Source organism: Streptopelia decaocto (genome assembly GCF_964273445.1).
Source record: "Streptopelia decaocto genome assembly, chromosome: 17".
NCBI lineage: Eukaryota > Metazoa > Chordata > Aves > Columbiformes > Columbidae > Streptopelia > Streptopelia decaocto.
Genome location: NC_138672.1, coordinates 10,943,795 through 10,959,535, shown reverse-complemented (window position 1 = coordinate 10,959,535; position 15,741 = coordinate 10,943,795). Strand labels below are relative to the sequence as shown.

At 44.9% G+C, this 15,741-nt stretch overlaps 1 protein-coding gene across 6 annotated transcripts in view; it reads left to right on the top strand.

The window, feature by feature from the left end:
• The window catches only part of DENND1A (DENN domain containing 1A), a 139,476-nt gene that overhangs the window by 52,100 nt on the left and 71,635 nt on the right, over positions 1-15,741 (top strand). For all 6 annotated transcript variants that reach the window (XM_082067940.1, XM_082067937.1, XM_082067939.1 and 3 more), the window contains exons 6-10: positions 3,235-3,304; positions 3,894-3,974; positions 5,768-5,821; positions 9,310-9,420; positions 14,224-14,324. In XM_082067940.1, the coding sequence (XP_081924066.1) occupies positions 3,235-3,304; positions 3,894-3,974; positions 5,768-5,821; positions 9,310-9,420; positions 14,224-14,324 (417 nt within the window). The remainder of the gene's footprint in view (positions 1-3,234; positions 3,305-3,893; positions 3,975-5,767; positions 5,822-9,309; positions 9,421-14,223; positions 14,325-15,741) is intronic.

Below are 15,741 nucleotides of genomic sequence, written 5' to 3'. Positions count from 1 at the left end.
AAACTTCTATTTACAAGCTGCAATGCAGCGCTGTTGTAGTGACGCTTGGACTGACCCTAATTGCTGTGACACATGTAACTAACAACGTTTTGTACTTTCAAGGAGCGCACTAAAAAGGTGATGACATACGAGCTAGTGAATAAGGTTCTGTGCAGCTCGCGCAGCGGAGTTTGTGCAGACCGCGTGGAGCACAATGGCCCGTTTTCCTGTGCCGGGTTCGCCTCCCGCCGGCGCGGCCCGGCTGCGGCGCCGGGCTCCAGGGACGGCACAGCGGAGCCGCCAGCCCGGCCTGGAGAAGCCTGGCTTCGATTTGATTCTCATCACTGGTGGCAAATGTGTCGTTAATGTGTGTACATGTATGTGTGAGGAAACTCAAAATGGGTGTAACATTGGAAAAAAGAAATCAAAATTTCAGGTTGCCCTTTTATTTTTGTTTACTCCTCAAGCACAATCTGATTTATGCTCGTTGGAGTCTTTGAACTTCAACTCCCCTGAAGAATCTCTGGTCTGTCGGTGTTTGCCGTTGGAAGGGGGTGCGCGGGTGCTCCCATGCGACGGGGCTCTGGGCAATTTCAATCCCGAGCGCTTCCCTTCCTTTGTTTAACCTCTGACCTGTGAAAACAAGAGTTAATCAAAAGTTCTAAGGTAGCTAAGAGGAAGGGGAAGTGTTTGGTTACAAATTAAATATGAGCGAGTCATAAACCATAAATCTTCAGTAGTGCTACCAGTTGTGCTCCTTCGGTTGCATGTGGCACAGAAGGGTTTTGGTTATCAGTTCAAGGTCCGTCTCTGAAGGGCTGGTTAAAAGCTGCCTCCGAGAGAAAATCCACATCTTTTGGCAGAGGTCGAGAAACAAATTCAGACAACTATATTTCTTGACTTTTTTCCCCAACTTTAGCTGGTCACAATTTGGTCTAATAAAAGCAGAACAGTTTCATTCTTGAGTAGTCAACACACAGAATAAGCGATGAAATAAAAGTATTGAAGATGGCAGGATGAATTAGTTTTCTAAGGTATCCAGAGCTTTCAGGATGAGAGGGATCCTGAATTCAGCAGGGACAGAGCAGGGAGGTGAGGGCTGAAGTGAGATTGTCCATGTAATTTACGCCGTTAGGTGACGGGTTTGCTTTGTGTTGTGCAGCTGTGAGCAGGAGCCGCGGGTCCCGCTGTGCTGCGCCGGGAGCTGCGCCAGGCGCTGTCCGCTCCTCGCCTTCCGAACTGCGGAGCTGCTCTCCTCAGAACGTTATTGCTAAAATAAGAAAAAGCAGCAGTTATGCTGAGGTGCTAAACCGTAATTTGGAAAGCGTGGGTTACAATAAGGAAGAGTTAGTGTCAAACAAAGAACGGTAACGAAGTTCATTGTGCTAGTGAAGAGCCAGCAAGGAGTGAGCAGATGCACCAGCAATAGGGCTCCAGCGTCCCTTCTCTGGGTGGGGGGTTTGCCCGTGTTCTGACATTGTGAGAGACTTCATCTGGGCTGTTTTGCTGGAATCCCAGAAGCTGTTCTCCAGGTGCTGAGCAAAAGAGTTAAAGCACAATAACATTTGAAAATATCCTCATTTTAAAACTGTGAATATAGTTTTCCAGCAAGGTCCCAGAGCAATTAAATAGAACTTTAAATGTGCTTTCCTGAAGTAAGTTTTGGGGTTGTGCTGTTGGGAGCTTCTGCCTCCTTGGGTTTCTGTCTTTTCCAACTCTTTTGATAGATGCCTTGCGGGATTTGTTTACCAGGTTCTTAATCTCTACTTAGCAGATAGGTTTGGAGAGGATTTCTTGGTACTCTTGTAATGGCTTTTAACTCTGCTGAGGTTTGTTTAACTAAACAGAAAGAAAGAGACTTATCTTCTAACTAATCCTTCTTGATTGTTTACAATAGAATGCCAAACTTAAATGCTGTTTAAAGTGGTAATTGTCTGTCTTTCTCCTCTATTCTAATACATCGTTTGTAAAGATGCTTAGAGCATATTAATTTAAATGATAATACTGTCATATAACATGAAAAGTTAAGTTGCTTATCAGTATATTTTGATAAGCTACTTACATTTTACAGTAGCATTTGCAGGCTTCAAACAAACGTTAATGATGGAGTGCCATTCCCTTTATCTGTCTCATATATAGCTTCTCACTTCATTTATTACCGAAGCTGTACAGTCGGGAACCACGGGGCACTCCATTCTTTAGAGCTGTCGGGATGTAGTCATGTTTTATAAAAACTTTAAATCCTGTCTAACGACACCAAACCAGAATCCATTTGCTTCGAAAAGCATCTGTGATTGAGAGAAGACTCGGGCTGTGCATTCTTGCCCTGCCGCTTGGGCTGTGCATTCTTGCTCTGCCACTCGGGCTGTGCATTCTTGCCCTGCCGCTCGGGCTGTGCATTCTTGCTCTGCCGCTCGGGCTGTGCAGCCTCGCTCTGCCGCTTGGGCTGTGCATTCTTGCCCTGCCGCTCGCTGCGGCCCCGGAGTAGCGCCTGGGAGCTGTTTAAAAGGAGCTGAAATAAAGAACCGTGCCAGGAAAATAGGGTACGAAATCACGCCAGAGCATAGCGTAGTGTGAAGTCACATCTTAGCCGTTTCTTTTATGGAATAGAAATGTAATGTAAATGAAAAAAGATGTTATCTTTCTGCATGTTTGTCTTCTAATTTTGTTTCTTTATTACTTTTGTAAGTTGAGAGCAAATATACTCAAGGTGAAGTTTCTATTTGAGCTCACTAAGGACTGGCCGAATGCCACGATACGGGATGTGGAATCAGATTTGACAAGTTAAAAACTGAGATATTTCTTGTGCCATTTAAAAAATCCAGTTGTACGGGGATTCCAAACCAAAACAACTGTCTGCCTGCAGTTTCCTGCACCCTCGGCAGCTCTACGGAGGACTAGTTCAACATTTACTTTGGGAAATAATTACTGTTAGAAATGTTCCCCTATACATCAACATAGATACACGCATGTACCTTTATTTGCCAGGTTAGAAGCTGCCCTGGGGTTGTGTTCTGTGCGGGGTGCGGAGCAGCTGGGCACAGCTGGGCACAGCTGGCACAGCCCCAGCGTTGCTGCAGGGCTGGGGATGGCCGAGGCCGGAGCTCAGGGCCCTCCCTGGGACATTTGCGGCGTCACACCGGCAGAGGCTGTTGGTAGCTTCACCTATAGACACATACAGGCCAACAAGCGTGGATTTATTAACCGAGATTTAGCAAGTTACATTGATGCTTTTTCTTTCTTTTTGTTTTCTAGTTACCTCCCATGGTTTGAAGTCTTTTATAAGCTGCTCAACGTCTTGGCAGATTATTCAGCAAAAGGACAGGTATTATTCTAAAGTACTAACCCTACTTTTCCCTGCCCCAATGTCCAGTGAGGGAGAGAGGATGAAAACAAGCTGGTTTAAGAAGTGCTTGTCTCAGAGATGACCATGTGAGTTATTAATCTGTATGATGCAGCAATATAGAAGATCATATTCAGCCAAGCTGAAAGCTTGGCAAGTGCCTTTGAAAAATAAATATGCTTTAGAATTATTTTTGGGTAAAGGTAAAGTCCCAGAATGTGGCTGTGGATGCAACAGGAGTGACTGGTTCCCTGCAGTCAGCTTGCAGTGCAAGCTGGCGTGGGCTGTGCTGAGTAACTGTGTAGTGCATAGGTTGGTGACTAAGTAGGTTGCAGAAATATATAGAAATACATATGGAAAAAATGTATTCTAAAAAAATCGTGTTATAAAACCCACCTGTCAGAGGAACCACGTTCATTTCTGTTCGTAGTCTAATGTATAAATCTATTTTCACTTTTTGCTTTACACTCTAAACGCCCGGTTTGATGAACATTGCCCTTCTGTCTTTGAGTTTAGTTTGTTATAGCGATGCCTACGTAGTATTCATTTTATTTTCTTCTCCTTATTCTAGGATAGTCAGAGGAGTGAGCTCCTAGAAACATTTCACAAACTCGCCATCCCTGAGCCAGGAACCTCTGTTCACCTGGGAGTGGTAAGTGGCAGAGATGTAAACTGAGGCCTTTCGTTTGCATTCCATATCATAATGGAGGGATGTCAAAAGCAATTCTCCTATTTGGAACTTCGGATGTTGTTTTCCTGTGAGGACACAGAGCTCTGAAATTCCCCTTTTCATGTTTGGGGCCCTGTTTCCCTTTCCTTAACCCTGAATGGCTCTGAGATGCTGCTCTTTGATGGGAGGAAGATCGGGTGTTCCTCATGGAAATGTCTCACCGCGTCACCTGTGACCTGTGAGAGGTCACAGAGCAGCAACATGACATTTACTGTCCACACTTCTGCAGAACTCTGAGATCTCGCAAGTATGCAAAGGGCACAAGACTGGAGAGCAAGCAGTGGTGTACCTGCCCTAGCAGCGATTGGACTAGTAACTGTTTGTCAGCTTTTCTGACGGCTTTTCCTCTCCTCCCCTCAAGAAAAAGACTCAGACAAACAAAACGTATTTCATTTTTATGTCTTGTGAGAAAATTAACTGAAGAACACAGAGAATAGATGTGAGATTTTATTGATGGGACGGTATTTGGGGTTTTTTGCAGAACAGCCTGTGTTCCAGACTGTAGTGCAAAAGTGTTGAAGATGCACGTCGCATCTGCATGCGCAGCAGTGCTGTGCGCAGCCACGCGTCTCCCTCATTTCCTCTCCTCCTAAAGTCCTCGCTGGCGCCAGCAGCTCCGGCCGCCCCTGCCCTGCGATGCCACTCGACAGGTGGCAGTTGTTTGGCCTCGCTGGGTCACCGGCTGGCGGTGGGAACGTCCCCGTCCCCGCGAGCCGGCGCTGCTGTGAGCAGCGGTTCTGTTCCAGGGCCGAGCTGGCTGGAAAGGCAGATATTTCAGTGTTTTCATACCAGTGGTTTCAGGGAATGCTGCCGGGCTCCCCTTGTCTCAGCCATTTCATGGGCGATGAAGCAAGAAAGGATCTCGAAGAGCAGCCAAGGGACTGTCAGCTCTGGTGTCTTTACACATTTTATTTTGGCTGTTCACAAGCCTATATTGGGGCTGGGGTGAGGTTCCTCTGTGTGATATAGTTGCGATTACTATTCCTGTATCTTCGCATTGCATCTTTTGAACCAAACTAAGCCAGTGATTTCTCAAAAAGCAAAAAATGGTGGTTATACATTTAGTGCCTATATTCAGTGTAGCTGTTAAACCCTCTTGCTATTTCGGGTTATAGACTGTTCATGAAGCACTGAAATGCCTGAGATATATATACGAGAAAATTGTGCCAACTGTGGAATTATGCCAAGAATATAACAGCCTTTAAATTTTCAGCAAGTAATTATTAAGTAGCCCTAAGATAAATTGTGAAAATCTTAAAAATAATATAATCTGTATACAACATCAATTTCCGAAAGCAGTTCAGTCACTTTCCTTTCCCAAAGCACTAACGGAGAATCACGCGAGTCACGTGTGGTCGGATTGGGAACTAGAGTGAACCTGGTCTCTTGGAGTGCACACTGTTAAACAATGTGACAATGTAATGGATTATGAAATGGCAAGACCAACACGGTGTTTCAAAGTGTATTTTTTAAGGTGTATAAAAGTGACCTAGAACTTTAGTAATATTTTTGAGGTAAGTAGGTGTAAATCTTTAGCAAGGATTTCTGCGTCCGTTCATGCCGGTGCGGCGGGTGAGCCCGGGACCCGCGGGCCGCGCTGGAGCTCATTTTTACTTAGCTGAGCAACTGCTATTATTGCCGTTTCTAACACCAAGCAGTAAATTTGTATTGCTTTTGACAATATTGCAATGACCAATATTTGCTCTTTGTTTCAGCACTCTTACTTTACTGTGCCTGACATCAGAGAGCTTCCTAGTATACCTGAAAATGTGAGTAGAGGACTGTGCTCTTTCTCATTTCTGTTTAATGTCAGCAGCAAAACAGATAGTAACTGTTCCCTCTGTTTGGCCTAGTAATGGATGATATTCTATGTATTGCTAGATGTTGAAGGAAACTTCAGGTGGTTAATTTATAATAATGATCGGGTGGAAAACATCATGTTGCTAACTGCAGAAGTACATGAATAACGGGCCTTTTGAAGTACAACGTAACAGTAGAGTTTAATGTTTGCCATTTTAATTAAGATACCAAACGAACAGGAAATTGACAGCTGTAAGTCAAGATATTGACTTAAAAAATATAAAGCTTTTATTATTATCACCACTCCCTTATTACTTACTGTTCACATTTCATGATTTCTTGGTTCTAGTAAGGAAGGAAATGCAAAGTCCACGTCTGTATTGTGTAGCAATAGGATGCCTTAGACCTGATTCAAGAGTCAGTTCCGCAGGCTAAACCAGCTATCGAATCCTGGCCTAATCCAGACGTGAAGTTACTTCTTTACAGGGGTTATATTTATATTAATCTTCTTTATGCTAATCATTTTTGTTTGATAAGCCTCAAATGACCTGGAGAGCAAGGAAGGAAGTTGATGTCCTTTTAGAGGCTGGTGAATCGGAGGGCAGAGAGAAAAGAGCTGGTGATGGCGAGGCTGAAATGAGGGAGCTGTAACCCGTGTCACTGTGCTCAAGCGTCACTCTCTGCAGAGGAGATTGCTCCTTGCTTTGTTCCTTCAGTCACAAGTTCTTCATTAGGTGACAGGGACGAGAAGTACATGAATGGCTTTTAAAATATTTGTTTTAATTTGTTTAAGTCAATGTGCATGTGCATTTACTGAAATAGCAAATGATCAAATGGGTCATTGATCTCCATGAACTTTCAGAGGAGCGTAAGGGAATTTTGTAGCACTCTTAGTGAGTTTTGAGACGAGCGGGGATACCTGCTCCCATATTTTATTTTGAAAATCCCACTTTTTTTCTCTCCCAAGAAAGGTTTAAATCCTAGGAAACAAAATACACAACAATTAAACCGCAAATTGGAACGCTTTCACTTGTATTTATTTAACTCATTCATGGTTTTGTCACTTACGAGACATGTCTTTCAAAATACATGTGTAAGTCCCAATTTAATCTTCAAAGATGACAGCTTTCTTATAAATAAAACTTAGAGCTCACACGTGAATTTCCTTAGTATCAATACATTACCATACAGCCCACATGCTTCCCAGGTGTCACTGGCAAATTTCTGAGAGCGGAGAAGACTGAAGTCTTATCAATCTTTCCGTCTGAGAGCACATTTGTGTGTCAAAGCCAGAACTGAGCTACGGTGAAGCTGCAAGAATAATTGCAAGTCAGGTCCCCGGGTCTGGTTTCCCCTCTGTAGCAGCTGCTGGTGCCACCTCAGCCGTCCCCGATCCCTGCACCCCGTCCCCGTCCCCTGCACCCCGTCCCCGTCCCCTGCACCCCGTCCCCGTCCCCTGCACCCCGACCCCGTCCCCTGCACCCCGTCCCCAATCCCTGCACCCCGTCCCCTGCACCCCGTTCCCGTTCCCGCGCGGCAGGGCGGGCAGAGCGGGGATGCTCCCGTTGCACACCCCTCGTCCGGGTGGCATCGGAGGGAGTTCAGGGCCACCCAGCAGTTCCGATTGCCCCTATTGGTGGCGGTTGTGTCATCACGCACTGTTTTGGCGTCGTGGAAGGGTGGGTGAGAGGGGGAAGAAGAGCCCTAGAGAAGACAGCTTATGTTTAGACAAAAATATCATGCTAATCAGCACAGATGGGATGAGAAATACAGAAAAAGTACATGATAGTTTAATAGGTTTTTGGCAAAATGTGTTGGCTTTTTTTTTTTCCATTTTCCCTTTTCGAATATACCTGTCTGCTACCAAAGCTTTGCTGTAACAAAGACCTGAAGGATTGTTTTATATTAACATGTTTGAAGCTACCCGTAATGAGCTTAGGTTTTTCTTCTGTCTAGATACCGGTACAAAACTCTTCCATGTACAATGCTTAATTTCTCTTCAGTTCTTTGTGTTTGGATGGCAAGCTGTGGAACATATTTTTGCACAGTATGAAGCATCTTGGCAGACTTCTCAGGCCAAGCATTGGTGGTTTTAGAGTTATCTTTGGATCTGTCAAAAGTGCTAATAGGCTTTGTTGAGCTTCTTTAAGTTTCTAAATCATATTCGCTTTTTGCTTTTCTGCACTTTTTTATTTAATGATGATTAAGATTGCACTTGAATTCATGACTAATCTAATTTTGCTCTCACATGTGCTTTTTGTGTGAGGCTGTCTTTCTCATATAGCAACCCTTTCATACCCGTAAGAAGCTATTTGGAGACAAATTCCCCAATTCAGCACTCTTGGGTACATTACCTTTTCTTCTACCAGACACTCCCCCCGCCTTTTATTTTAATTTCTGTGTTTTGAGAAGTGAAAATATCCTCTACCAACAGCAATCCTTTTCTGTTTGCCTTGCGTGGTAAAGCCCCTCATTCTGGGAGCACATAATACATGTTGGAGTAACCCACAGGGTAGCACATAATACATGTTGGAGTAACCCCCACGGTGGCTGCCTGGTTCCGATAGTGAAGGTCTTGGAACACGTTTGCTGTTTGTTAGAGGACGCTGATGCTCTCCCAGGCGCGGCAGGAGCCGTGGGCACTGCGGCGGGTGCGGGCGGAGGGTGCTGGGGCCGATGGGCTGAGCTGGCGATGAACTGGCCACGGTCCCTTGTGCACCTTGCGCTGGGTTTCCTTTTGTTAAGTTCAGTTACATAGGTACTTTTAAATATTGATATTTTACATAGGTACTTTTAAATATTAATATTTTACATAGGTACTTTTTACTATTCTGAGCAGCAAAAGCAAGGAAGAAACTTGTGTTGCCCAGGCAGTGCGTATGTAGTTTTGGCAGTGTTACCTGCTTGTGTGTTGGCCTTTTTATCTGCACTTTAGAGGCAAATTACAAATGTGTTTTGCTTACAATATTCTACTGCAATTAGTTTTTTGATACTGTATGAACATACTGATCACTGAGGTCAAACTGGAAGTTTGAACCCCACCTCTTCATCCGCGATGGACATCCATTGAAATATTCTGAGAGACTTCTCTGCCTCCTGCCTCAGTTTCCCCAGCCCCAGGGAAGCGCTGTGTGTCTCCCCAAGGGGAGATGTGTGTCCGAGCGCACGCACCAGGACTGACAGAACATGTGTTTTCTCAGAGAAGTATCTTGCATTCAGGAAGCTCTATGTGAAACATGCTCTGGTTTGTTGCTCCAGCACCTGGCTCCTCAGCAGCTGGGGAAGGCACTCACAGCTAAAAGTGCTCTGACATCAGATCACCACTCGCTTGCTTGAAGTCACGTACTGGAGGTAGCGCAATGGGAGGATGAAATCTGCCTTATTTTGGTTGTTGTTTTTTGTTAAGGACACTTGTTTTTGTCATATCATTAATCAAAAATGATCTCTCTCTTCCCAGAGAAATCTGACAGAGTATTTTGTAGCAGTTGACGTCAACAACATGCTGCACCTCTACGCCAGTATGCTGTACGAGCGCCGCATCCTCATCTGTTGTAGTAAGCTGAGCACTGTAAGTAAAATACATGAGAATTTCTTCTATTCACAGTACTTTAAAACAAATGTCGGTCATATATAGGCCATGATCTGATGATCTCTGGGTCTCCCTTCCTGCCTCAGCTCTGCAACCTCGACTCAATCCTGTGGTTCCATGGGATGATTTTACTTCTGTTGGCCTCTAATGTTCAAATAAAAAAGTCTTTTTTGGATACAGGAGTTCATGGGGTTGTTTAGTACATAAATGTACAAACATTGATGCTGTACTGAAGTCTTTTTTTTTATCATTTACTTGATGGAAAAAAAAAGATAGATAAATGATACTTGAAAATGGATGTTGCAGTGGCCTGCTCTGGAGGGACTGGGCTACAGTGCCTTGTCAATCACATTTTTGCAGTTTCGTTTGATAAGGTGGAGACTTAACGCTACTTCAGCTCCATCAAGGGCCGGAGAGATGAAAGCTGGGGCTGCTCTAGAGCACTCTGTGCTGCAAACGGCTGGACATCAAACCCGCACACGGCTTCATTTAGCTCAGTTGTGTGTCGTGCATCTCGATGTTCATCAGTCAATAAGATTGTGATTTTCTTTATAAAAGAAAATGTTAACTTTTCATTCTGTTTGCTCTGTAAATGGGTATCGATTGCTTTCCTTTATGAATGACGAGCATAAGATGCTTTAACTAATTTTGCTTTCTAGTGCTATGGGCTGAGTACTTGAGCAGTCCTCTCTAAAATACAAGCTTCTATTCCCATTTTGTGTGGTATTAACTAGTCTTTTATGGTATGACCATGACCTACTTTGTGTCTGAGATTAAAACTGCTTCATGGAGTTGTAAATACTATGGAAGGCTGGAATAATGTGCATAGGAAGGGTCTGTCGATACAGGGCGGAAAAGGGAAAGAGTGTAAGACTTCATAATCTCCAAATAACTATCACAATATAATTTTGAAAGGTAAGTGAAACTAGGGATATTAGAATAATCTCTGGGACCTATTAATAATGACTTGGTGTTTACAATCAATCCCACATTTAACTGAAAGAATTTTAAGTAAATTTTAATATCATAGAAAATTTGTAAAATCTTGATTTTTGTATCTGTCGCATGTTCTACGTCCTCCCTTCTAAAAAAAGGAAAAATACATCTGGGCCTGGTAATTGGCTAAAATGGAAAAGAGAGGTGTTTGTTTCAGAGACCTACAGAAGGAAAAGAACCGTGAACTCTCAGAGAGGAAAGAAGAGGACGCTCTCCTAAGCATCTCAAAATGTGGGTGGCGGGTTGGTTTAATGTCTCCTTTGTGCCAGAGCCTGGGAAGAATCACTTACCTGTCACTTGGCCTCCTTAACGAGCTGTTTCTGCACTCGGGTTGTGTTTCCTCTCCTGCCTTTCTACGGTTTCTGCTGCTCGTGCGTCTGTCCGAGCGGAGCCGCCGCGGTCCCTGGCGGGGAGGGCTGTTTGGTCCCTGGCAGGGAGGGCTGTTGGCACCGCGTGTTCTCGGTCCCGGCTCCGCAGGGGCTGCGGGTGCGGGTTGGGCTGCGGGTGCGGGTTGGGCTGTGGGTGCGGGTTGGGCTGCGGGTGCGGGTTGGGCTGCGGGTGCGGGTTGGGCTGCGGGTGCGGGTTGGGCTGCGGGTGCGGGTTGGGCTGCGGGTGCGGGTTGGGCTGCAGGTGCGGGTTGGGCTGCGGGTGCGGGTTGGGCTGGGCGGCCGCCAGGGCCCCGGCAGCACTGCAGGCTGCATTATTTTAGCTCAAACTGTGCTCAGCAGAAGCCCAGACCTTGTAACTGGAAACGCACCAAACTGCGATTCGCAAAGTGAAGTGAGGGTGCTGGTGGGGGGGGTTGGTCTCTTTGGTTTTGTTTTTTAGTTTTTTAACAAACACGAGGAAGGGACCTATTGGCACTTAATTTTTTTTTAACTTTGAGAGACATGGCACATTTCATACTTGAGGTTTAATATCAGGTAAGAGAGAGAAAATGAAACAGTTCTGGGTGCAAAGTCTTTTCTGATGCAATAAATTCTGTGCTGTTAATATATTGCATCATATCAGATTCAAATTTTGAAAACGGCCTATTGTAATTCAACGTCAGTTTATAGCGTTTATATGTATGACAAAATCCCATTGATTTAATTTGCTCAAGTAAGGCTCTTAGAGCATTGAGTGGGAAGCTGCGAGCAGTGGCTCGGTGAGGCAGAGCCGCCCTGCCCAGCTGTCCCTTTACACTCCAGCAGCAGCTGCAGGGAGCTGCGGTACTGGAACTAATCTTATTGCAAAATGCTGGATTCCTAGAGTTTTGACAGTTGGGCATTTCTCAGGCTGCCTTATTATTAAGTGCTTGTTTTCTGTGTGGCAATCACTAATCAGGTGAGGTCTCCAGCAAATATGCTATTTCTTTTTTATGAGCCCCTGTCTTGGCAGAGTTGAAGGACAGTGCTGGTGCCTGCCCATGCTCGGCTGTGATTTGAATTCCTGCCAGATAGCAAGGTGGGAGTACATCTCAAAACTAAGTGACAGCTTCTGCTCAGATGTCTGCAGTGTTGAGCATTATGGCTGTTTAATCTTTTCTTGCTGAGTTTTAAAGCCAATGGGAAGGGGACTCGGATGGGGCCTCCTTGGATTACTGAGTACGCTCCTCTATAGCAGCACCCATGTCATATGATAATGCTGGGAGATAATCCATTTGGTCCTCATAGAGGCCATTTTTAAGTAAGAATTAAATTTTTAAACAGTATTTTTTCCAGACATCTTTTTGATTTGGAGAACAGAAACAGAAAGCATAAAGGATTTAGGAATATACAGGAAAAGCTACCTTGGGAAAGCACGCCCTCCTCTCTGCCGCGTGGTTTGGAATCAGGCTGTTCCTTTCCTCTAATCTGTGAGACAGGAGCATCTTCTCCAGTAGGAATAAAGATAAGTCAAAATATAATGGGGTAGGTGTAAATCTTAGTGTTTTGTGAGTCATAATTATAGAGTAATTCAAGACTTTGTAGCTTCCAAATTTTGCTTTAATTAGTGTCATAACATACTAATATTTCCATCCTATATGGACCGTAAGATAATGTTTACCTGCTAATAAAGAGCTTTCTTACTGAGAAAGCCTGAACAGGTGCTTGTTCAGAAATGGCTGTCTGCTATTTCCTTATGACAGTGGTTCAAATGTAGTTGAAATTCCTGCATATTCTCTTGCACACACACGTGTCCAGCACTGAGGTGGTTGGAGCTCCGTGGACCCTCTCGGGCAGCGCGGAGCTGAGGGGCGACCGGAATGGAGGTCGGGGGACGGGCAGAGAGCGTCAGACAGGACCACGTCTCCCAGTGTTGTCAGTATGTCTTGAGAGAGTTTTCAACTCGAGGGTTTTATGTCTGAAATGTTTCTCGTTAGAGTCCTGTAGGCTTTGGCACTGAACATAAACCAAACCACATCCAGAGCCGTAGCTCATTTTCCCTGACACGGAGCCCTAAGAGACTGTGTTAGCTCGTCCAGACCATTTTCTTTACCTGTCAGGGGCTCCCTATGAGGTAGTATTTCATTCAGTAGTCTCTCTTAATGGAAATTAATAATAATGAGGGTCATCTGCTTTTCTTTGAAGGTTACACCACATCTAACTGAGTTAGGATTGATGTAATGGTTGTCCTTGCGTAGTTTCATCTCACTCAACTTCAGGCCACCCCAAGGACCTCAGTCCTTTAGAATTTGCCTTTTAGGTGTTGGTAAGAGCGTTGTTCTCCCCGCTCTGTCCAGCAGGTGTTACATGCTGGAGCTCATCGCACCTCCCGCAGCTGGGAGGCTTTTCTGGGTTATTGTGTCCAAATGTGTCTCGCAAGTGAAAGACGTTGTAGAACTTCCACTGGGGATCGAGTGACATTCAAAGATGCTCTAAACCAAAAACCGCCGGCAGGGTGGGTGTGTTACCTGTCACCTCTTGGTCTTTTCCTTCTAGGTGTCTGTTTGTATGAGTGTTCCCAGTTATTTAGTCATTTATTTTGCTTTCCCAAGTGTGTGTGTCTTCATGTGTCTTTTTATGGTATTTTACTGTAGCTTTTGCTGAGATGTACTTGTTGAGGATTATCATCTTCTCTCTTGATACCCTTAGTGAATGTGATAAATATCCTGCTTATCTTCCTTTTCCAAGTTATTAATTATCATTTGAAATAGGATTGAGAGACATCGTTTCCTCCAGAGCTCTGCGAGGGTTCTCCCCACGGCTGGACCGTCACTTGTAGTTGTTATTTGTGATCTTTTTCACTCGGTACCTGCCAACATCAAAACTGCTCTGAGAGAGGTTTTATAAATATAACTGAAAAATTCAATGGATCAAACAGTTTGGTGAAGGGCAAGTAGATAAAAGTCTCTTTTAAAGAATAAATATGTAATCACTGGGTTTAGAATGGTATAGTCTTAAGAAACCTACGCCACTCAAATGTTTTTTTCAGTTTCTGTTATAATTTCAATGCAGTTTTATGATATTTAATGGGTGGTAATTACCAGGACTTGGGGGATTTGCCTTTACTCTTTTTTAGTTCCCTTTGTGTTTCCATTTCCATGTTTCTGTTGTTTTGTAGAACACTGGGTGTTCTTTTCAAGGTTGGTTTGTTGAATGAATCATGTTCTCAGCTGTTTACAAAGTCAGTTGAATGACAACCACCATAAACCAGTCACGCTTCACCTACCAATACCCTTTTTTTAACGAGAGTACTGTATATTTTCTAATAAAGCATGTTGATATGAAAGCAGAATTGATTCTTTACGTTTTTTCTTCTAACCTTGCCTTTTAGAGTTGTTTTTTGTCTTACTCACGATGCTGTTTTAATGCTGTTTTCCAGTTAACTGCCTGCGTCCATGGGTCGGCAGCAATGCTCTACCCGATGTTCTGGCAGCATGTTTACATTCCCGTTCTGCCCCCACATCTCTTGGACTACTGTTGGTAAGGCTGTATATATGTGTGTGTATATATATTATAGATATGTGTATATGTCACTTAGATTCACAACAGTTTTCACATTCTGTATAGTAAATCTTAAGTCATCTTATGATGCAACTGCTACTCTATATGGTCATATTAAGGAAGCAACCAAACTACTAAGTAAAATCAATATTTTCATGGCAAGATATAGTTGTCTGTCGGTGAGCTGTGGTACTCGGAGTGGTTACTATGGGATGCTGCAACTTAGCTAACGAAGAGGAAGGTTAAGGTGCTGCTGCTTGTCGTTGTTCAGCTGTTAGTTGCTGCTTTGTGTGACTGTCCCTTTATTCTCCTTGCCCCTGTGCACGCAGCGGGGAGGTGAAGTTGGCCCGGAGTTGCGGCCTTACCTTCGCTGCCGGAGAAGGGAAACTCCCCCGCCGCGCTGGAGAGGGAGCGCAACTGTGGCACGAGGGGCTGCAGTTAGTGAGGCCAAAGCTTGGCTGGGGCTGTGGCGAGAAGAGGCTGCTCCAGGCTGGGAACAGCAAGGAAGGCGCAGGGAGAAGGTGCAGCTGCTGCTGCGTGGTCGGGCAGCGAGCGCTGCGGGCGCGGGGGGCGGCGGGCTCGGTGCGGGGTCTGCGCTGGCAGCGGCTCTCGCTGCGTCCCTGCCTGGCTGAAACGGTTGTGGGAGCGTGGAGCTTAATGCACTTCTGGGAATTATTTGACAACACACAAACAGCTCCTTTTGCCCCCTAGCATTTTAAAAAGTCCTCAGAAAAAACCCAAACTTTATCGGACTGCCATAGGATGCCATGTTTAAGCGTGGCTCAGTGTGGCGGTTGGCTGTTTTGTTGTTTTTTAAGAGTGACAGTGTTCTATGTGACATTTTCTCTGCTTTAAGCAGGAGCGAGGCCCCAGCCGGGATAACTAGCATTCTTAAGTGAAGTGCTAGGAACTGAAACATGTAGATCTAAAGGAAGCTTGTTCCTCTGCAGATGATTTAAATGTTAAGTACCTGCCTATGTCGAGGGTACACGGAACGGAATCTAAAAACTATTATCTCCTGTAGAAATGAACCTTCAATTTACTCCCTGCGCAGGAAGGGCAGGCTCGAGTCATTTGCAGTGCCAGCGGGTCCCTTTCTCTGCATAATGGGCTTCGCGTCTGTAATTAACACTTGAGGGCTGCTGCCGCCAGCTCTTTCTGCAGGTACATGCTGCTCGCGGTTTTCAGGACAGCGTGCGGCCCACAAGGGGCTTTTACGCCGGGTTTGAAGGTTGGGTGTTCATCGACTTTCTGACAAAGACACGTTGAAGGGGCTGAGTCCAGGTCCGGCGGCGGGAGCAGGAGAGTGCGCAACGCAAACACTTGGGCAGCGTACCCAAGGAAATAAAGACACGAGTCACCGAGCTCTGCTGAATGAACTCTTTCATGGCTTAGC